Source organism: Acipenser ruthenus, chromosome 45 (assembly GCF_902713425.1).
Source record: "Acipenser ruthenus chromosome 45, fAciRut3.2 maternal haplotype, whole genome shotgun sequence".
NCBI lineage: Eukaryota > Metazoa > Chordata > Actinopteri > Acipenseriformes > Acipenseridae > Acipenser > Acipenser ruthenus.
In genome coordinates this window covers 7,437,315-7,458,758 of record NC_081233.1, presented here as the reverse complement: position 1 = coordinate 7,458,758, position 21,444 = coordinate 7,437,315, and the positions used below count along the sequence as shown (strand labels likewise).

The following is a 21,444-nucleotide window of genomic DNA, read 5'->3' as shown; positions in this document are numbered from 1 at the left end:
ATATTTAATCAAATATTAACAGCAGTATATTTACCGATCATAATTAGAGCACCAATTCTATAGCTGTGCCACTTTCAGGTTTACACTGATGAAGAAGGCTGTTCAGCCTTGCAGAACATTCTGCACACAGTTACTGGGTATACACAGTATATTAAAACACACACACACACACACACACACACACATTAGGCAAATATAACTAAAAACAAAACAGTTTTATTCCAAATACAGATTAAGCACAACAGTTAAAATGAGATACCGGCTCTGAATAAAACAGACGCTTTTTAAAACACTGGCACTTGCGGTATACTAGATACAATTTTCTCAAAATATTATTATTTGGTTAACTGCAACGCTCTGTCAATGCACAGATGGTCTTCAAACAGAGATCCATGGTGATAAAGAACCTGTTTAAAAACTGGTCCCTTGAGATGGCTGATGCCTTTACAATCAACACGGTCGGCTCAACAAAATCTAAGGCGATTAAGACAAAATGGGAACGTTTCAAATATTTACTGGGCCTCTAGCAAAATACGAAGGCATTCCCTGTGTCAATGTACGTCTGACAGTGCCTAACGTTAGACCCACCCTATACAGAGTGGGGTGTGCAGAAACTCAGAATTGCCTGTCCTTCCCTCCCATTTACAACCAAGTACTGTTAGTTTTTGGCCTCAGTATGGAATGAACAGGTGTAAACATGAGGGAAGGACAGCGTCAGGGAATTACATTTATAAAACGGAATGTGATCTTTAGGACAAGCTTTTCCAAGACGCAATCAACCCTTGTGACCTACAGCGCAGGAAGTGACTGTCCAGGAGACAGCAGGTGTTCGCTAGAGCGAGTGTGAGTTTATCTTTCCTTCGCTTCCCTGAAAGGAGCGTGCGTTTTCTTCGTGCTTCTGAAGATGCTGATGTTTTCGCAGTCGTTTCTGTGCACAAGCTCTGCCTCCAGGTAGCGAGGCAGCTGCTCCTCGTAGAAGACCACCGCCCCGTGCTCCCGTCGCATTTTGGAGGAGAGGTAGACGGTTGTCCCCTCCCCGCACAGGTGATCCAGGGTGCGGAGGAGCGCAGGGTAGGTGTCCTGCAGGTACACGATGTCTGCTCCCAGGACCAGGTCGTAATCCGAGGGGAAGTTGTGATGATCTTTCCCCCAGGCAAGGGCTCGGACCCTGGGGAAGTTTCGGCAGCCAGCAGGCATGTTGGAAGAGACGTTGAGCTGGATCTGTTTCAGAGCGTGGGGGAGATCTGTGATGGTCACATCCCCCCCTGCACAGGGAGAAAAAAAATACCAAGCAGAAAAGTTATACTCTATAAAAATAAAAAATCTGGGACTAACTGCTGTAAAGCATAGTATAATTGGTATAAAACCAGGTAGTAGTGTAGCTGCTCTTGTTTCAGTTATTACATGGTGTGTCACATGGTCTCTCAGTGTATCGATGATGTCATCTCATGCAGTTAATACATGGTGTGTCACATGGTCTCTCAGTGTATAGATGATGTCATCTCATGCAGTTAATACATGGTGTGTCACATGGTCTCTCAGTATATCGATGATGTCATCTCATGCAGTTAATACATTTAGCGATCGAATGGGGCCATATGTTTCATGCACGAGATCTGTGACAGATGATCTGTGACATATGATACATGTATTTTATCCACATTTTAGAGAACACGTGTTTTCAGCGACCCAGCGCCATCAAACTTTTGTTTTCAGTGCCTATCTGAATCTGGAAATAATCCAGGCAAAACATGTTACCTTATTCTCTAGCTCAGCATGCATTTACAGGGGCATGAACACCCCAAAATATGCCTGTCTGACACCAGAGCTGCGAGAAGCCACATAGTTCTTTACAATGAACAGGTCTTAACGTAACATTTCTGAATTGATCTTAATATAACAGCTGTTCAGTTATTCTACATAGCAGACCAATGGGACACAGATATCGTGTGTTTTTGTTGAAGTGCATGAATGAAATGAATTGCTACCCAGCAGAGCCACCAGGATCCCCACTATGCCAGTCCCAGCCCCCAGTTCAAGCACCCGCTTCCCAGTAAAATCAAACTTCTTCTCCTCGAAATACTGGCACAGACTGACAGCCTGGAAGAAAAGAGATACAATATTATTAGAGATCTCAGAGGACAGTATTGTAATCATAAAAAAACACCCCTTACAAAATACAGAGACAGACCCCCCATCTTAGAGAAAGGGTGCGCCCTACAGTTCAGGGCAGCCTTGAGGCATGGAGACTGAACTGCTCCCTCACCCCTTAAGAGAAAGGGTGCTCCCTCCAGTCCAGGGCAATAGCCCATGTTTTCATGGTTGATTATTATCTTCATGGAAATCAATAACATTTATCATTTTAATACGCAGACAAACAAAGTGCATCATTTTAATGAATGCAGAAACATTGGGGCATATGTACTCACAGCTTCCCATACTGGAGCGGCGACGCCGAGGTTAGAGCTGAAAGTCTGGGTTATTTTCAACTCCTGCCCGCTGAAGCGATATCGGTTCTCCCTGGAGAATGTATCGGCAAACAACGCATCTTCTATCCGGAAAAGATCGCTCTCCTCCGGCTCGAAATCGAAACTCATAGTGGGATTCAACCAGCTAAGTTAAAAACGACTCCCGGTTTTTATCAGCTGAATGCTGTATTTACAAACAGCAGCGTACAAAACACGTCGCTTCTTCCTCGTTGAAATCCTGCAACGTGTATGCTAGCGTTTTCCCCTGTTGATGTGGCATTTACTGTTTTTCTGTATACATTATTTGTCGTATTGTATTGAATCTTTCATGCATATTCGTATTTGAACTATTGTACTTCATTTTAAAATATGCACTCTTAATAAAATTGCAAATGTGAATGCAACCACACACGCTCTAAACTAGCAGGGGGGTTTTCCTCACATGTAGCCACGTGTCCCAGAAATAAAGTTACATGCTGATGACGTAACTTTCAATTAAACTTGTTTTTAAAGGTACCGCTACAGCGTCTCGATGTCGAGCACAGAACCTTCTATTGCAACTCTCATTGCTTAAAGACGTAGCTCCCAATTAGTTTCACGTTTTGGGATTGCGTGAAAAGGAGGGTACCCTAGGGGGAAACAGGTAGAAATGAAACACGCCTTGTTTGCAGTCCACTTTGTGGTAGTATAGGGTTGCCACCCAATAGCGACACTATTACTATTAAAACATTGACAATCAATTAATATTGTGCGTCTACTGCAGTGATTTTATCATGTTGTATTAACTCAAGTTAAGAGACTATAGTAATGTGAGCTACATGAACGTGGAAGCGTCGGATTAAAAACGGGATAAGATTAAAAAGCAGGGTCTTTTAGTGTCCCGGGAGGACACGTTGAAATCCCAGGATGCCTTTCTTTGCAATCGGGACAGTTCAGGATTTTCAGATCACGCCCCAATGCATTCTGGTATGTTTTGCCTGTCCGGTACCTTTCACAGCAGGACTACACTTACCAGAATGCATTGGGCGTGTGAGCGGACATCCCGAACTGTCCCAAACTGTACTAAATGTACACAGAGTCATATGGCACCAACTACCATTAACGCTAATACAAAAAAAATAAAATAAAATAATAATAATAATAATGATAATTAAACTCACTATATTCGAATACAGCTATCTCCATTAGAATAATTACAAGAATGTAAGCGGGCAATAAAGAGATATGTTGTCATACTGAAATACTAATGTAGGACAGAAAATAAAACAGAACATCTTTTAAATCAATATGGGGACACTTCTCCTTTAAGAAAATCTTGTTTAAAATGCTGTGTAATTTATTATTCTCGTGTGTTTGGTTTCTCCTTTCATAAAATAGAGAATGGAGGAAGCACTTTGAAACTAAGACCTAATACAGTATATTTTTTAATTGAAATTGAAATACCCTTTCCTACCAGCAGATGTCACTATTGTCTGTAAAATAGATCTACAAAAAATCCCACATAATTAATAACGGCCTTGATGCAAGAGCAGGTAGGATTGGATCACCCTGTAAAGCCCATGAGCTACGGCTAGAGTTGGCTAGAGCGCCGTGCTTCACACGCAGTTCCTCTTGGGCTGTGCAATATTAACACAAATCTTGAGAATCTCATTCGCAGGATTTCTTTCAGGGAGGTTCCTCTTGAGCATGCTGTGTCCATGCACGGAGCACACCTCAAACACTCCTGACATCCCTGAAACGGAGCCAGCGCTGGGACTATATCGCAACGGTATTGCTGTGGCTGATGCAATATACAGGGAGTGCATCTTAATGTTTTTTATGGGATTTCTATAGTTGTTACTGTTTCCCTGCATTTTGACGGTGTTTGCCATTAGAATTTTATTTTATTTATTTATTTATTTATTTTCAGTCACTCAAATACTGGCCCTTTTTTATTAGGCTGTGTTAAGGTCACCATTTCATTAAATGGTTTAGCCCCGGGCAGTATGAGATCCGAGACATCATATTGCACAGTTTGAGCAGCCAGGACCAATAATCATAATTCAATACAGTCTAGTATAGAGAACTCATTACTGTACTGGGGATCTGAGAGCCAGCTAATTCAATACAGTCTAGTGTAGAGAACTCAGTGCTGTACTGGGGATCTGAGAGACAGCTAATTCAATACAGTCTAGTGTAGAGAACTCAGTGCTGTACTGGAGATCTGAGAGAAAGCTAAATCAATACAGTCTAGTGTAGGGAACTCAGTGCTGTACTGGAGATCTGAGAGAAAGCTAAATCAATACAGTCTAGTGTAGAGAACTTAGTACTGTACTGGAGATCTGGGAGCCAGCTAATTCAATACAGTCTAGTATAGAGAACTCAGTGCTGTACTGGGGATCTGAGAGCCAGCTAATTCAGTACATTCTAGTATAGAGAACTCAGTACTGGAGATCTGAGAGCCAGCTAATTCAATACAGTCTAGTATAGAGAACTCATTGCTGTACTGGGGATCTGAGAGTCAGCTAATTCAATACAGTCTAGTATAGAGAACTCAGTGCAGTACTGGGGATCTGAGAGACAGCTAATTTAACACAGTGTAGTGTATAGAATTCAGTACTGGGCAGCTAAGAGCCAGCTAATGCAATACAGTCTAGTATAGATAACAAATTCTAGGAATCTGAGAGCCAGCAAATTGAATTCTGTATTGTATGATGAACTTAGTACTGGGAATCTGAGAGACAGCACATTCAATGCAGTCTAGAATAATGAACTTAAGACTTTGGATTTCCGTGCCAGCAAACGTGGAACTTACTGGTTAATTTTTTGATCATGGCCAGCTTTATCTTTTATTGTCGATTGGGCAGCGTCCAGCACCATGATTGTCAAGCGTGTGAGAGTGACCGTTGGACACTTGACCGCTGTGTTCTATTTGGCTCCGGGCCCGAATCTGACTGATGCATCTCTGCTTTCTGCCACGTGGAGCGCGGTCTGTTTACAACAAATACATTTTTAAAAAATCCGGGAGGATCAAGGAATTCTGGCTACAGGATATGTGTGGTATACTTTATACCATCTACATTTAGGGAATAGAATTTATTTTTAACCAACTCTTGTATAGTCCCTTATAAATGTGTTGTTTATTTCCCAACTCAATTTTTAAATACATTTCCCAGTTTACAGCACAGGGGAGCAAGGTGCAGCACAGGGGAGCAGGGTACAGCACAGGGGAGCAGGGTACAGCACAGGGGAGCAGGGTGCAGCACAGGGGAGCAGGGTACAGCACAGGGGAGCAGGGTACAGCACAGGGGAGCAAGGTGCAGCACAGGGGAGCAGGGTACAGCACAGGGGAGCAAGGTGCAGCACAGGGGAGCAGGGTACAGCACAGGGGAGCAGGGTACAGCACAGGGGAGCAGGGTACAGCACAGGGGAGCAGGGTACAGCACAGGGGAGCAAGGTGCAGCGCAGGGGAGATATTTTAAAATACAAGTACATTAATATGTAAGATACACTATAGTTACCATTTACTTATATTCACTGTATGCACTTGGCACAGAATTCTGTGATTCTGAGGCAGGATCATCTGATGCTGTTAAAGGGATTAAATAATATAACAAAAGTGTAAGTGCCGTGTAGTTACAGTATGTGTTGTATGTCAATGTACCCGTGGGCAATATATTTTAGCAGGGTTCTGGGACACTGTAGATTGTACTCCTGGAAAGGCTTTGCAGTACCTTGAAAACCAATATAAACATTGCTTGGTCACCTGTTATGCTTGGGATGGCTGGCAACGACTCACACTGGATTAATCTTTGATGGAGGGTGACCTGATTCGTGAAGCTGGACTGAGGTGTGCAGTATCCCGGGTTAATACTGCTGAGTCAACCCTGAGCTGTGCGTGGGCTTGTCTTTAACCTCCCTTCATCTTTGCTCAGTACAGGGGATCTGAGAGCCAGCCAATTCAATACAGTCTAGTATAGAGAACTCAGTGCTGTACTGGGGATCTGAGAGCCAGCTAATTCAATACAGTCTAGTATAGAGAACTCAGTGCTGTACTGGGGATCTGAGAGCCAGCCAATTCAATACAGTCTAGTATAGAGAACTCAGTGCTGTACTGGGGATCTGAGAGCCAGCTAATTCAATACAGTCTAGTATAGAGAACTCAGTGCTGTACTGGGGATCTGAGAGCCAGCCAATTCAATACAGTCTAGTATAGAGATCTCAGAGCTGTACTGGAGATCTGAGAGCCAGCCAATTCAATACAGTCTAGTATAGAGAACTCAGTACTGGGGAACAGAGTGATAGCTAATTCAATACAGTCTAGTATAGTATAGGACACTTTCTAATGGGGATCTGAGAGCCAGCTAATTCAATATAGTATAACATAATTAACTTAGTGCTGGGGAACTAAGAAAGAGTATTGCCCCCAACTTTCCACTTTGGCTTCTTGAATGCCACATTTGCTGCAATGCAGTCAGCCCACCACTAGGGGAGATTAGATTAGTGAGCTCCACTTCTATCGAATCTATACAGCACTGAGGACCAGCCCGGATTGCATTCGGCTCATTTAGTTGCATCTGGGTCAATCATTTCCTGCCTGTCTCACCTGTTAATGACTTCAAATAAAGTCGCTGTAGTAAGCCGACAGTAATATAGAGCATATATCTAGTTTTGTCCCATATAAATGGGTCCCACGTTTTAAGGAAGTCATTCAGTTTGCATTTATCTGTCTGGTGGAGCCTCTCCAGCTGTAATACACACAGCATTAGCAGTTTCATGGGCACGGGCTTGGATTATAACAATATTGTCACATGATCTGAACGGTGCTGTTCAGTGCCTGGCACTTAGGGTTCTCAAAGCAAGCTAGATTTAGAAAAAACAAATGATAATAACGAAATATTGGAGCAACAAACCCCAAAAATCAATGGAAACAGAGCATAAGTCTTTACAATAAATCCTAACCTGGGACAGTGGACTGAGTGCCCCCACTTAGCCACTAACATACACAGTGGCACTGGATTGTCCTGGGTAGTTTCTCATCCAAGTGCCAGGCCAGCTCTCGCTTAGCTTCAGCAGACCAGTGGAGGGTTAAACAGCATTCTGGCATCTAACATCCTATTCCAAGCCAGTTCCCTATGTGTGCCAAAAGAGAGGTCTGCCAGGTTAAACAACAAAAACCTTTAGCTGTTGACTGGCATTGGTACAAACGATGTTTATGTAATCTGTTTTAAATTTTTTAATAAACAATATTACTGTACACTCATTTCCAAATCCCAAAGAATGACTGCATGTTCTTACATAATACATTTCTCCATAGCGCATTCAACTGGGGCAAACTGCACTCGGATCTATTTAATTAGCAGCATCGTTTCAATGAAGGACTTGAGGACACAGTTGGTAATTAAGTGAAGATAGACTTAGGAGGCACTTCTTCACACAGGGAGTGGTGAGCGCCTGGAATGCTCTACCTAGTCATGTTGTTGAGGCAGAAACATTTGGATCCTTCAAGACCCAACTTGACAAAGTTCTGGGATCAATGTAGAATTAACTTCGTACTGGGGACCTCAAAGCCAGCAAATTCAATACACTGATTACAGTATCGTACAGCAAATTCAGTGTAAGGGATCCAAGAACCAGGATGTCTTATATAATAAACTTAGTAGTGGAGATCTGAGAACCTTCACAATCAATACAGTCTAGTACAGATAACTTGGTACTGGGGAAAAGAGAGACAGCTAATTCAAATGACATTTAATGGAGAAAAGTGTAAGGTACTGCACGCAGGCAATACAAATGTACATTATAAATACCATATAGGAGATACTGAAATTGAAGAAGGAATCTATGAAAAAGATCTAGGAGTTTATGTTGACTCAGGAACGTCTTCATCTAGGCAATGTGGGGGAAGCTATAAAAAAGGCCAACAAAATTGTCGGAGTCTGGAACTCCCCAGTAATGTTATTGAAGCCGACACCCTGGGATCCTTCAAGAAGGTGCTTGATGAGATTCAGGGAAAAAGTTCACATCACTGTGTTTTTTGTTTCTTTTCTCACATGGGAGCTGGTTATCGGTTTGGCTGAGGTTTCTGGTTCAATGGTCGGTTACTGGATGTGCAGCCAAGGAAGCGTGGGACCGACTGGCAGCCCGTGCCAAGTAATTACTTCAGCCTGATTCGGGACCACGCAGTGCAGCGCTGGCAATGCAAACAAACACAATGTTCCAGAGAGCCGCCTGCAGCTGGATGCCGTGTACTTTGCCACGGGCTCCGCTCCGAGCTCCACGGGGCGTGCACTCCCTGCCAACAGCACATTCCAGGGCTGCTAAATATAGGGGTAGTCGTGTTGTGCTGATAGAAGTCAACAGGGCTTGTCGGGACACTTTTAAAGACACAGGATAAGGGTTCTGTTGATTTTAATGGTGTTGGATTAAAACAACAGACCATGACTCATTCCTGGATATATTTTTACAGACAGAAACACACTGAAAAGACAGGTGTTTTTGTATTTTTATAAGGGCAAGAAACTGCCCTATTTGAATTATCTAGGTGGCAGTATATAGCCTCTAGCATTTCTAATGGGTGGTGCTTGTATGTAACAGAATTTAATTTCAGAATTGAGTCTTGTTATGGTAGCATATCTCACCTTTCTATAGGTCTTGATTATTTTTTCATATGAGAAATGTAACATAAAACACAACCACAGCCACTGAGTTTATACCATTGTTTTTATTAAAGCCATAATAAATAATATCAAGTAGAAAATTCTAAACATATATTTTTTTTCACAGTCATGTTACTGATTGACAGTGTTAAGGGGTGAGGGAGCAGTTCAGTCTCCATGCCTCAAGCCTGCCCTGGACTGGAGGGATCACCCTTTCTCTTAGGGGGTGAGGGAGCAGTTCAGTCTCCATGCCTCAAGCCTGCCCTGGACTGGAGGGAGCACCCTTTCTCTTAGGGGGTGAGGGAGCAGTTCAGTCTCCATGCCTCAAGCCTGCCCTGGACTGGAGGGATCACCCTTTCTCTTAGGGGGTGAGGGAGCAGTTCAGTCTCCATGCCTCAAGCCTGCCCTGGACTGGAGGGAGCACCCTTTCTCTTAGGGGGTGAGGGAGCAGTTCAGTCTCCATGCCTCAAGCCTGCCCTGGACTGGAGGTAGCACCCTTTCTCTTAGGGGGTGAGGGAGCAGTTCAGTCTCCATGCCTCAAGCCTGCCCTGGACTGGAGGGAGCACCCTTTCTCATCAGTGAGGTGAGATACATATTCTAGTATCTTATGACAGTAAAGTCACCTTTTACTTTCTTTTAACACTGGCAGTAAAAAAAAATAAAAAAATACAAATAAAAAGTCATGTTAAAGTCACAGTATAACAGACATTATCTTCATACAAAACAGAGACATATGGGAATATTTACATACGTTACAAAAATAAATAGAAAATAAGACTAATTTAAATAAAAATACTGATTGACATTATAAATACACAGTATATGCATATAAAACTTACACACATTATATATATATATATATTATATATATTGGAGGGTTTGAAACCTGCTTTATTGATCTCAGAACTAATGCATTAAAAGTGTTCTGCCACTTTCGTGCTTGTTAGATTCATGGCTACATTAGCACTACACTTAAAAAGAGATTTAAGATCATTTATAATCTGCTTTACTCAACAGCCTATACATAACTTTCCTCCATCAGTCTCACAAGTTTTACAGTAAATTTGTGTTTTTGATGAGCTGTAACCTACATTTCCTCCTATGCTTTTGAAAAAGAATAAACATTTGTCATAAAAATCTTCCAATGATAAATATATTGGATTCAACTGAGCCCTGTTTAGTCTTGATTGTTCATCAGAGACTGTATTTCTTTTACTATCAACCCCCCCCCTCTCCCCTCACCATCTTATTCATGCTGTCCCATTTTAAAAGGTTCTGAAAAAGAACCTGTTTTTAACTGTTACTGCAGTATAATATAATGTGGTGAATAAACTGCTTGCAAGTAATTCATTAGTCATTGTAATAGCTAAGGTCAGCTATTGTAAAGCACAGTAAACACACACATGGGTGAAATACCCAATGGATGACTTTAAGCCCTGTGCAGAATAAAATCATTTGCCGCCTCCTTCTACGGCATTTTTAGCTCAGTAATCTGGGTTTAAAATGGGTTCTACAGTGTGACAACGTCGCGGAAAACCAAGCAACCAAGGATGTCAACAATTTGTGATGCTTTGGAATTCTTCAGTGTTGCTTTTATAGTTATTCAGACCCTCAGACTGTCAACTTGAAAGGCAGGTAGTGGTTTTATAAAATGTGTTTTAGAGAGAGAAAGTAATAAGGCTAGACTTCTGTGGAAGTCCGTGAAGTTCGGTTTGAGGATTTGGGCCTACACATCCTGCTACTAGAGTGTCATGGGAGCCCAAATGCCAGGTTCCTTCCAACCAAGCGGGCTGCATCTTTATCGTCGCGGTTACCAGCTAGGCTCCTCCCTGTCGTGATGTCACCGGTCTATGAACTGGAGGTTGATTTCCTTCTCTGGCACCAGCAGGGTCCTGGTCATGGGTTTCACAACGCTCCCCTCGACCTCCGGTTTCACTTCAAATCGAGTCAGGATCTGGAAGGGAAGGAAAGCATATTCATCCCGCTCTCTCGTCCGGATCTGATCCTTCGATCGCTCGCCACTGCTTTTTAAACAGGCCTGAGCTGGCAGTTGTTCAGCTGGTAATTCTGCTTTAAGAGACTGGAATTCTGGTCCATGAAATAGTGTGAAGTCCCTTTCCTGTAAAATCCTACTGTTAACGACTGTGTGTGCTTCAATCCTCAGCTACTTGCTGGTCACACATTTTTGGCCTCTGCAATCAATCTGAGAGTTTATCATCGCCACATTGAAAAGACTCGGACAGAATGTAATGGTAGTCAACAGAGACAAGCTCTGTATGCCCGATGTATTCTAGGTGATGCAAACGTTTTGGCCACAGCTGTTTACTGTGCAAGGGCTACCATTCCCTCAACGACAGCTCACTGTATTGCAAAGCTGGGCTCCAGCTGACATGTACCACCGATCCGATGGCCTTTCACATGCCTGCATGAGGAGCTAGACCCCAGCAGCAATGAGGACAGCAGCTCCCGACTCACCCGAGCCAGCGCTAGGTAGACCTCGAGCTCAGCGATCCGTCGCCCGATGCAGCTCCTCTTCCCGAAGCCGAAGGGGATGGAGGCGTAGGGGTGGTGGCTCTGATCGCGGCTCAGCCAGCGCTGCGGCTGGAAGCTGTCCGGGTTCGAGAACACCTTGGGGTCCCGCGACGTGGCGAAGTGGCACAGCGTGATCAGAGTCTGAGGGGCGGACACGGAGCCAGGTTAGCACGTGGTTATGCAAAGCGCTTGCAGAAATACCATTGGGGTGCCTTTATAATCCCAGTGTGTCACCGTTATCAGACCACTGCATTGCCAGAGAAATAACAGCAGAATGAAAGAGGGATCATTAATAATGCTAATACACGTTACAATAAAATGCATTTTGACGCCTTGGTTTTGAATTTAAATTGATCCCTTGAGTAAGCAGTTTTGATAGTAATACTAATAAAAAAAATACCTTTTTGGGAATAATGTATTCTCCTACTAGGATGTCTCTGTCTGCAATCACTCTGGCGTTACCGGGAATCACAGGGTACAGCCTGTAAACCAATGGGAAGACAGATTTAGAACCATGCGATATACTGCAGGAATGGAAATAAGACTCCTACTGTATAGCAGTTTCACCCATTCCAGGTTTTACTACTAGCCTGATTAGGTAACAAGCTCAGGTGTGTGTTTTTAAACTCATAGTAAAACTAAGAACGGATCAAACTGATATGCAATGGGAGTCCATCGCTGTACTGTACTGCACTGGACAATGTAAACAAGCTGTAAAAATGTGAAAATGAAATTTCTCACCTGAGCACCTCCTTGACCACGGCCTTCATTAGGGGCATCCTGCCCACCTCATTGGCTGAGGGAATGGAGTTGCCCTGCAACACTTTCTGAATCTCCCTGTAGAGGGCGTCCTGGACCTCGGGGTGCCTGGAGAGCTCGTACAGCGTCCAGGACATGGTGCTGGAGATCTGGAGTGCAGAATAACAGGCATAAGCACAGTGGCTGGCATGCAGTACTGCTGCATCTGCTTGACGTTGCAAACCTTTTTAGGATGAGGATATCAGCCTAATCAATAAGAACGGTAAGTATTCAGATCTCGATTGTTTAATTTACTGTTAGGTCACGTTGACTGGTACATGTGGCTTAAGGGTGTTCATCAATTCACTGGTTTCATTATTTCACCGTTCTGTGAAGATAGCAATATAACGAGGGCACACTGCTTCACTATCTTATGGTGGACTGTTTAAAAAATGTGCATGGAAATGTGAGGCTAAACCTGAAGCAGGTGACCATTTCTAGACTGCTTTCAAATGAAGCGAGTCCCCCAGCCGCGCTCCGACTCCTCACCGTGTCCACTCCTGCCAGCATCAGCTCCGTCACGTTGCTGTATATCGCCTTCATGGGGAGGTTCTGGCGCGACAGGTAGAAGGTGAGGTACCTCCCCTCGACAGCCTCTCCCCGCAACACCTTCTCTGCCACCTCGGCCATGCGCCTGTCAATGTGCCCCTTCGCTGAAGAAGACACAGAGATGCCGTGACAGCGCTGCGTTCAAACTGCCTGCAACCGTGCATTTCGTGTTTCGTTCCCCCGCCATTGTGAAGATTTTAAAATCAATTTAGAAGAAACGAACATCTAAACGTTCAAAGAAAACGGTGTGGGCCAGACAAAAATGCAAATAAACTTGTTAATCTTCCAAAAGCAAGCAACTAAGGACTCAAAGGTAGGCCTCTGTTGTTTGTTACCAGTTATGTAAGACTGGTCTTGAGCATGTCTTTGGGTTTTTCCTTACCGAATGCAAACATATAGTCCCAGGACTGGCAGAACTTGTGCCAGGGCTTCTTGAAGATGCGGTGAAGCCACTTGGGCATGGCCATGGTCAACAGCGTCATCACAAACATGGTGTTGATGGACTGGATGAACTCCTCTGTCTCTTTGGGGACACTGGGCTCCAGGCAGCCGATTCTGGACTCGAACAGCACAGACGAGATCCCTGCAGGGCGGAACAGAACGTCCCACGATATTAGACAGGGAAGAAATCCAGAGTGAAGAAACTCGGCAGGCAAAGAGCTTGATCAGTGCACTGCAGATAGGACTTATCAAACACTTGCATTGCAGGCTTCAAATATTAGTCAACTCATTTACATCACTAAGCATTAACCCACGTCTGTGAACTGCAAATATTTGTGTAACATGCTTGTACTGTACTTCATTGGGAGCAAACGTGTGCAAAGAAAACTTCAGTTCAATTCTTATTTGCTCTCTTTTTGTTGAGAACTTAATTCCGTTAGGCAACTGCAGTGTTAAAGAGGCGCTCAGAAATTCAATTCAATTCATGTTATCAATAATATAACCTTGAGCATTTCAATCCATCAACCAGTGCCAGCAGTTTAACGCTGGAGATTAAAGATGATAACATTATTAGGCGGTTTCACAGACCCAGATAAGCACTAATATTGGAAAGCCCAGTGTTCATTTAGCTAGGGTAAGTGCTAATTGTGGTCTGTGGAACCAGCTTTATAAGACTGATTGATCTGCATGCCTTGTTCTTTTAACTCTGTCACTCTTATAATCAGCAGTGCTGCGATTGTGAGATTCAGAATGTTTTTTGTGGCACTGGCGCCCTCTGGTGGAGGAATACGTCTTTGCATCTTCAATTGTACAGCAGGGGTGTCCAGTCACCGTCCTGGAAGGCTACTCCACTCCAGCTTTAACAGGTAAAATGAGATAATGAAATACTTCAGGGTCTGGACAGGAGCTTTAATTGGTTCAATTAAACAATTAAGAACAGGGTCGGAACAGAGATCGGTAGTGGAAGGGTTAATTTTGACTGCCTCTGCTTTACAATACAGTCCCACAGCTCAAGCAGAGCTCCAGAGAGGGGGTCATAGTGATATTCTTTCCAACAGCCATGGCGGACCCCTAAACAATGTTATTAGATAACAGATCCAACAGTGAGTACCTTCCAGCCCGAACTTGTAGAACTCGTTGGCGATGTCCCTCACCACGTTGAGGCCGTTCTTGCGGCGCTGCTGTTGCAGTTTGCGGAGGAGGTCGGTAACCACGGAGTTCAGGATGTCCCCGTAAGCCTCCACCTCCTTGGGTCTGAGCATGTGCTTCCCCAGCAGGCTGCGGATCGACTGCCACTCCTCCCCCTCCCTGCGGGCAACAAGTCAGGCGGAGGTCACCTCCCTGTCCGCTCGGCTTCAATACCCAGAAACACGCGTTCTAAACCTAGGCATTAATCATCGTGCCAAACTATGATAGTCACTCTAGTGAATCCGACCCTGTTTAGTCAATTGAGTAAACTTGTTTTATAAATCAGTAATAACCTTAAATACATAATGCATGCTATTATAATAGAAGGGTTCACACTATAGGTCAGTTCGGACTAGCGAGAGTCAACTGAACTAGGAATCAACTCACTAGTTAACCAACTGTGGCAAAGTGGTTAACAGTGTACAGGTGCAGAAGTGAGGCAGTGCTTAAACAGGAGACAAGACAGTGATAATCTAATTAAAAAGGCATTTAATATTGTAACCCAGGTCTGGTGATCTCAAACAATAATCCCAGGCAATACACAGCAATGTGTATGGCACTGTTCAAAATAAAGGGTTTGCAGACCCAAATAATAAACACGGTCCAGTTACACACACAATATACAGACACGGTCACCAGTCCTGGGTGCATGCTACAGTGCTCGTGGTGCTAATACAGTTATTATCGTGACACAGGTGTAGTGATGTCTGGGTTTGTGCTGGCCTCTGGCGACAGCTCCAGAACGTGTTAGCTGTCTACTGATAACAACAAGTAACAATTAGAGACGAGACAAAACAAACAAAACACTCACGTAAGATATTTTTAACACAGGTCCTTCCGGTTCGTTTCCTTAACCCTAAAACGAAGGTACAGATCACGTCGCTCCGTCCCTTATTTGTACCGCCACGCGTGACCCCTTGGTAAACGATTGCAGCCGCTCCTCCAATCCGCGGCTGCCACATCGTTTCCCTTCCGGGTCGATGAGTTAGTGCACCAGAGTTCCGCCCCCTTTCAGGCTTCCTTTTAACCCTGGGAATGAATTGTCAGGCCATCCCGTCCAGGGTACTCTGTTCCCCGTACTTAGCGCCCTCACAGGTCGGGAGGGAGATTTACCACCAAGAATCATTCTATTACTGTCACGCCAACATATGGAAATTGCCTCAGTAATTTAAACAGTGTGCACCATTAAGCAATGTGAAAAGTATTACAATAAAGCTGTTAAGTCAATAACAAGACAAATAACAAACCCCTACTATCCACATTCTCCACATTCTATTCAAATCAACTCAATTCGATCCCATTAAACTTTCACCTTCTAACCAGCTGCCATCACCGCTTTCAGGTTGTCGAGACTGACGCCTGCATCATGAAAGACTAAATAACCAAGATCAACCCTAGAAGATTTTCCTCGCTAACCCACAGGACCATCCATGTGGCACCCAGATCCGCAACTTGGAGCTAACTGGATTCGAACCACAGTTGCATGACTCAGTAATGAGCCTGCAGTCGGCTATTTTATCAACGTGGTAAGAAAGCTCTGAGGTACACACTACCAATCACAACACTAAAGAGAGTTCATTACATTGCTTTGACCAAAGGGTTGCAGCTCGGATGAGACACAGTGACTAAGCTGAGACCCAGGACCAAGATGACATTTGTTCTCCAGTGCTAAGCTTTCAAGCAGACCACACCGATCGTAACATGGACCTCAATGGAAGAGTGTGGGTTTGAGTACCAACTTAGTCACTGTCCCGCGGGGAGAGAGGTAAGTTTCCAGTCATCTCCTCACCTCTTTTTGACTGTCTGTTGTAAATATTTAGGGTTTGTGATTAAGGATACTGAAGACTTTTTTTTTAACTCCAAATTTGCCGCTTGACTTTCTCTACGGGGGTGAGGGAGCAGTTCAGTCTCCATGCCTCAAGCCTGCCCTGGACTGGAGGGAGCACCCTTTCTCTAGGGGGGTGAGGGAGCAGTTCAGTCTCCATGCCTCAAGCCTGTCCTGGACTGGAGGGAGCACCCTTTCTCTTAGGGGGTGAGGGAGCAGTTCAGTCTCCATGCCTCAAGCCTGCCCTGGACTGGAGGGGGCACCCTTTCTCTTAGGGGGTGAGGGAGCAGTTCAGTCTCCATGCCTCAAGCCTGCCCTGGACTGGAGGGAGCACCCTTTCTCTAGGGGGGTGAGGGAGCAGTTCAGTCTCCATGCCTCAAGCCTGCCCTGGACTGGAGGGAGCACCCTTTCTCTTAGGGGGGTGAGGGAGCAGTTCAGTCTCCATGCCTCAAGCCTGTTCTGGGCTAGAAGTTCACTTCAATTCTGTATCCCAATTAATAAGACTCCAAAAGGAAAGCCAAGCGCTTCTATCAAATATACAATAATGTGACAGGATGCATGGGCATGTAGAGGGTTGTGAGAATGTGGATGCTTCTTACACCTTTACAGGGAAGTGAATCATTCGGGTTTTTGCACAGACCTGCTACCTGATTTTCAACACACAGAGGTTATTAAAAGGATAATGCTGGGAGAGATGCTCTCAGGTCCTAGTACATGCTCTGGAGGACTCATGACTGAAAACAGGATGTTACACTGCTAACCTCATTACAATAAAAAGCACATTCACTTCCCTAACATTCCATACAGCTTAACATCCACATGGCCAAGACTTCTCAAGAAGCCTGCCTACCTGTCACTGAGTCACTCAATTATTCAGCAATAGTGGATTTTTTTTCCTTTGAGAATTTCACGCACGCTTTCCAGCAAATCGACTCAATGCGATACCTCTCTTTTAGTAGAATTTCCCTTTTCAAGACGGCTTCCTGTAAGCTTCGTCAAGCCTTTTTCTCATCTACACAACATCCTGTTAGCGTGTGACTGAAACAGCAATCAGAATGGTGTTGACACTGGGAGGTGTGTGCAAGCCCTTATGAACTCATGCATGCATTAAATGCCTGAAAACAGGAAAGCCTTTTAAGGCAATGTCTTAGTTTTAATTTCACCTAGTGTACTGCAAATAGAGAATGCCTAATTGCTCCCAGTAAGTGACACAAATACAATCCATGCATGACGGCAGACACAGCAGAACTATGGAGAGACACAATCACAAGGTGGTTATGATTTTATTTGCAAAGTAATGAACCGGGTTCATCCTGCTCAAAATCAATGCATTTTTCTTTGCAATCTTTTTCCATTTTTCTTTTGCTTCAACAGCGGTGGTTACCTAGAATGCATCACTTGAAGTCTGCAATGCTCTGATTCGATTTGTTTGTTGAAACGTGCAGAACACAGCTTAACTTTCTATCAGTATGAAAAATATAAAAGGTTTGCCTGCAGTCCAGAGCAGACTTGAGGCATGGAGGCTGGACTGATCCCTCACCTCCTAAGAGAAAGGGTGCTCCCTGCAGTCCAGGGCAGGCTTGAGGCATGGAGACTGGACTGATCCCTCACCTCCTAAAAGAAAGGGTGCTCCCTCCAGTCCAGGGCAGGCTTGAGGCATGGAGACTGAACTGCTCCCTCCCTCACTCTAAGGGAAAGGGCAGTCCCTCCAGTCCAGGGAGTGTGAGGACGGTGTGTGTGTGTGTGTGTGTGTGTGTGTGTGTGTGTGCTGTACTCACGCGGTCAGCAGCCCGTAGCCGTGCCCCCGGCAGTCTCGATAATCCTTCCAGGAGGACAGGTCTGATCGGATTGGGTGTTGGCCCTCCTGCCTCAGCACCTGCTCAATGAGGGCTGGCTCGGCCACGTGCACGGTCAGGATTGGTCCGAAGCTCGCCTTCCACATGGGGCCGTACTTCGCCTTGCCCTCCAGCTGGGGAGTGAAGTAATTGTTTAGAGAAAAGGGAATGCGTCTCTCAAAGGAATACTTTAAAATCCACTCGTGCACTCTTTATCTTTTATTGTGATGTATATTTTTTTCACTTGATGTTAATTCATACATAAATATTTCAAGAGCGGAAATCTGGACTGTTTTCAGTCGGACTGGGGGGGGGGTCTGACTGAAGCTAGACCACTGGAGTCTGAACTACAGCAATGAAAAAGCAACAACTCTCCCTCTGCAGCGTTGCACTTTAAACACAAGCAAAGAACCACAAAGCAGTTTACCACGGTTTGCTGTGATTTCCCATGTTTGTTAATATCCTTTAACCATACCTCTCTGGGCTTTACCATGCCTTCACTATTCATCCCATGTTTTTAATATGGTAAACTTTTACAAGGGGTGAGCCATATAAAACCATGTGAAACTCCACTTCCAAATTAAAAACATGTGTGGGCACTGGAGAACCTTCTTCTCAGCCTTCAGATCAGCCTTTGCATTGAACACATGCCAAGCACATGCCCTGACAGACATGGTGTAATTAGGAGTCAATAAAGTGACCCCAGCAAAGGAAAGTGCATTAGCTTTAAGACTTATTATTCACTATACCATAAGCATCATGAAAGATACATTGCATCCATTGATAAGAGCAAGTTCTGCATCTTAACCCCACTGTGTTGCATTGCTTTTATAGTGTCAGTGTTTATCTCTTAACTGTCTATTACTACCCCCCTGCCCTTGCGTTAGTGCCATTCCCGGGCAGGGTGGCACAGAAATGTATTGGTAGTTATGTAAAGCTTGGTCCTTACTTTATTGGTATGCAGCCATTTGTTGTCTCCAGTTGGCCATCTTCCAATCAGGCATGACTGTACCAGCATGGTCCATGCCTGAATTAGACCACAGCCAGTGTCCTAAACTGGACAAACCAAAACAAGGCCTCCTTGACTAACGGTCTCCAGTTTAGCCCTCTCGACTCGTCCATTCAACATTTTCTATGATAGAGCGCGTGCTGCCTACTTTTACAGAACAATTCCACGTGATAGAATAGAATGAAAGTGTCACTGAAGCACAGCAACCCCCAAAAAACAAAATCGGACCTTTCAGATGGCTTAGTCTGCTTTTTGAAACCAGCCAACCACATTTACCTGTAAAACATATTAGCCAAAAAAAAGGGGACATTGCAAACACTAATACAAAGAGATAAGTAGACCGTTGTCAATAAAATATTTGCCAAATAGCGTGGAAATGGAATAAAGCATTGTAGTACGATATCAAAGAGTCCTAAACAAAACATTCCTTAAAACAGTCACTAACGGTTTTGTTTTCTACTGAAAAGTCACGTGTTATACTGACTGCCTGAGGCGTTCATGACGTCACTGTTCGGTTTTATCAGCCCCTACAGCAAGTAATACAGTGAATGTGTCAGCGACAGTTTGTATTAGAAGTATTTATTTTAATAGTTTTGTTACAATAAAACGTCCCTAAAATACATTAACATTAATTAATGTAATTAATGTAGTTATGTAGCACCCGATATTGAATCACAAGTTCAATTGAGGTACAGTATTTAGGTGTACAAGTAAATTCATGTACCGGTATTTTAATACGATAAGAAACGATATAATGAACATTTTCTATGTGAAAAACACCGGATGAATACTTATTTATTTTAGTATGAATATTCTGTAATTACCAGTATGCTGCAATGTACCGCAAGTGTTACTGCAATTAGCAGGGTTGTGTAAAATAAACAAGTTTATTTAGTACTGTATACATGTGGGTGCATTTGATGCTAAATAAATAGCAATGCATGACTATAAAATAAAACACTCCTTATAAAAGTGATAAAGCACAGCAAAGTGTAATAAAACCCAGTGAAAGCATGGTAAAGCATAGTCAGGCATTGTAAAGCACAGAGGTATGGTAAAGCATATTATAAAAAACATGTCAAACTATGGTAAACTGTGTTAAATGCATATCATAACTACGAGAAAAGCACGGGAAAGGTGCACGATGACTGTGGAAAAATATAAATGACACTGACCTGCAACTCGTGTAGTCTTGACAAGCCTCTCCTGCAGAATAAGTCATACACAAAGCTGAGGGAATTAGGTCCGGGCATGTCCTCTAGCGTTTTGACCACTTTTTCGTTACTTTTGAGTAACACCTTAGCTTGTCCCCCGAGATCTAACCACCTCCCGAGGGAGCCAGAGCGCTTGATCGGTACTCTGAGAGCCTGGAGCATCTTTCCGAGCAACAGCATAGGCTACCAAACAAAGAACTTGACTTGCTACAGAAGATCCTCATCTTGAATCAGTCAACCAGAAAGATACTGTATTTATATTGTAGCAAGCATTGAACGCGCTCAACGCACACCCTCATTAGCATCTCTTGCTACATATCATTATTTAGTTTCGACCAATGACAGCGCCGCCCATTCCATTCCACAACACGAGTTATGTTAATGAGGGAAGGTGTGCCGCTCTCGCAGAGTGAGGTTTGACCAATTAGGTGCGAAAGAACGCTCGCATTCCTTCGTCGCCGTCCAATCGGAGTGGCCCCAATGCTAACAGTACAGTCGGAGGACGCGGCTCTTTTCCACGTGTTCAGCTAGTGATCAGCTGGAAGTTCTGCAGCTCCAAGGGTCCTCGCAAGAATCAGCGAGCAGAACAGAAAAACACTTTTTGTGTCGACAGTTAAAGTTTCTGTAAACAATACAAACAAGTGAAACAATCTGTCCAGCAGTGCATTTCTCCTATCATTTACGTAGCGTGCAACCCTGTAATTCATGCATGTATGTCAATGACACTTATCTAAACGTAAGTGTTTATTTAAAAAGAAAACGCTTTGTAGTCTATTTACACTAGTTATGCGTGATATTTAGTCATCTACACTGTATTAAACATGGACTATATACGTCAAAGTAGTAAGACTACGTATGTTTTCAATTGCAGCGAAGTTACAAGATAGGTTATACGATATTAGTGCTGCAGGTATCGAATCGCCCATACCTGCAACGTCCAATGGTGC

The 21,444-nt window shown here is 43.8% G+C and overlaps 2 protein-coding genes across 2 annotated transcripts; both read right to left on the bottom strand.

Annotated features, from left to right (window-relative positions):
- Nucleotides 1–196: 196 nt before the first annotated feature.
- Nucleotides 197–2,957, bottom strand: LOC117401009 (EEF1A lysine methyltransferase 3-like). The gene is made up of 3 exons (XM_059013249.1): nt 2,430–2,957; nt 1,989–2,100; nt 197–1,265 (listed from the first exon to the last, which is right to left on the bottom strand). Exons 1-3 carry the CDS (start codon nt 2,595–2,597, stop codon nt 850–852), a joined length of 696 nt encoding a protein of 231 aa, XP_058869232.1. The 5' UTR covers nt 2,598–2,957; the 3' UTR covers nt 197–849.
- A 6,489-nt stretch (nt 2,958–9,446) lies between these two features.
- Nucleotides 9,447–21,063, bottom strand: LOC117966943 (25-hydroxyvitamin D-1 alpha hydroxylase, mitochondrial-like). Its single transcript, XM_034913874.2, has 9 exons — nt 20,459–21,063; nt 18,218–18,408; nt 14,538–14,734; nt 13,368–13,568; nt 12,926–13,089; nt 12,380–12,546; nt 12,039–12,120; nt 11,582–11,779; nt 9,447–11,060 (listed from the first exon to the last, which is right to left on the bottom strand). Exons 1-9 carry the CDS (start codon nt 20,675–20,677, stop codon nt 10,947–10,949), a joined length of 1,533 nt encoding a protein of 510 aa, XP_034769765.1. The 5' UTR covers nt 20,678–21,063; the 3' UTR covers nt 9,447–10,946.
- Nucleotides 21,064–21,444: the final 381 nt, after the last annotated feature.

What these genes read in the sequence shown, in the direction of transcription:
- LOC117401009 (XM_059013249.1), bottom strand. Translation starts at nt 2,597, where the DNA reads ATGAGTTTCGATTTCGAGCCGGAGGAGAGCGATCTTTTCCGGATAGAA. An exon ending in CCGCTCCAGTATGGGAAGCT is followed by an intron (nt 2,101 to 2,429) that starts GTGAGTACATAT and finishes CTTTTCTTCCAG; the next exon opens with GCTGTCAGTCTGTGCCAGTA. An exon ending in GATCCTGGTGGCTCTGCTGG is followed by an intron (nt 1,266 to 1,988) that starts GTAGCAATTCAT and finishes CTCCCTGTGCAG; the next exon opens with GGGGGGATGTGACCATCACA.
- LOC117966943 (XM_034913874.2), bottom strand. Translation starts at nt 20,677, where the DNA reads ATGCTGTTGCTCGGAAAGATGCTCCAGGCTCTCAGAGTACCGATCAAG. An exon ending in GGCTACGGGCTGCTGACCGC is followed by an intron (nt 14,735 to 18,217) that starts GTGAGTACAGCA and finishes TGTTGCCCGCAG; the next exon opens with GGAGGGGGAGGAGTGGCAGT. An exon ending in TCTACCTAGCGCTGGCTCGG is followed by an intron (nt 11,061 to 11,581) that starts GTGAGTCGGGAG and finishes CTTCCCTTCCAG; the next exon opens with ATCCTGACTCGATTTGAAGT.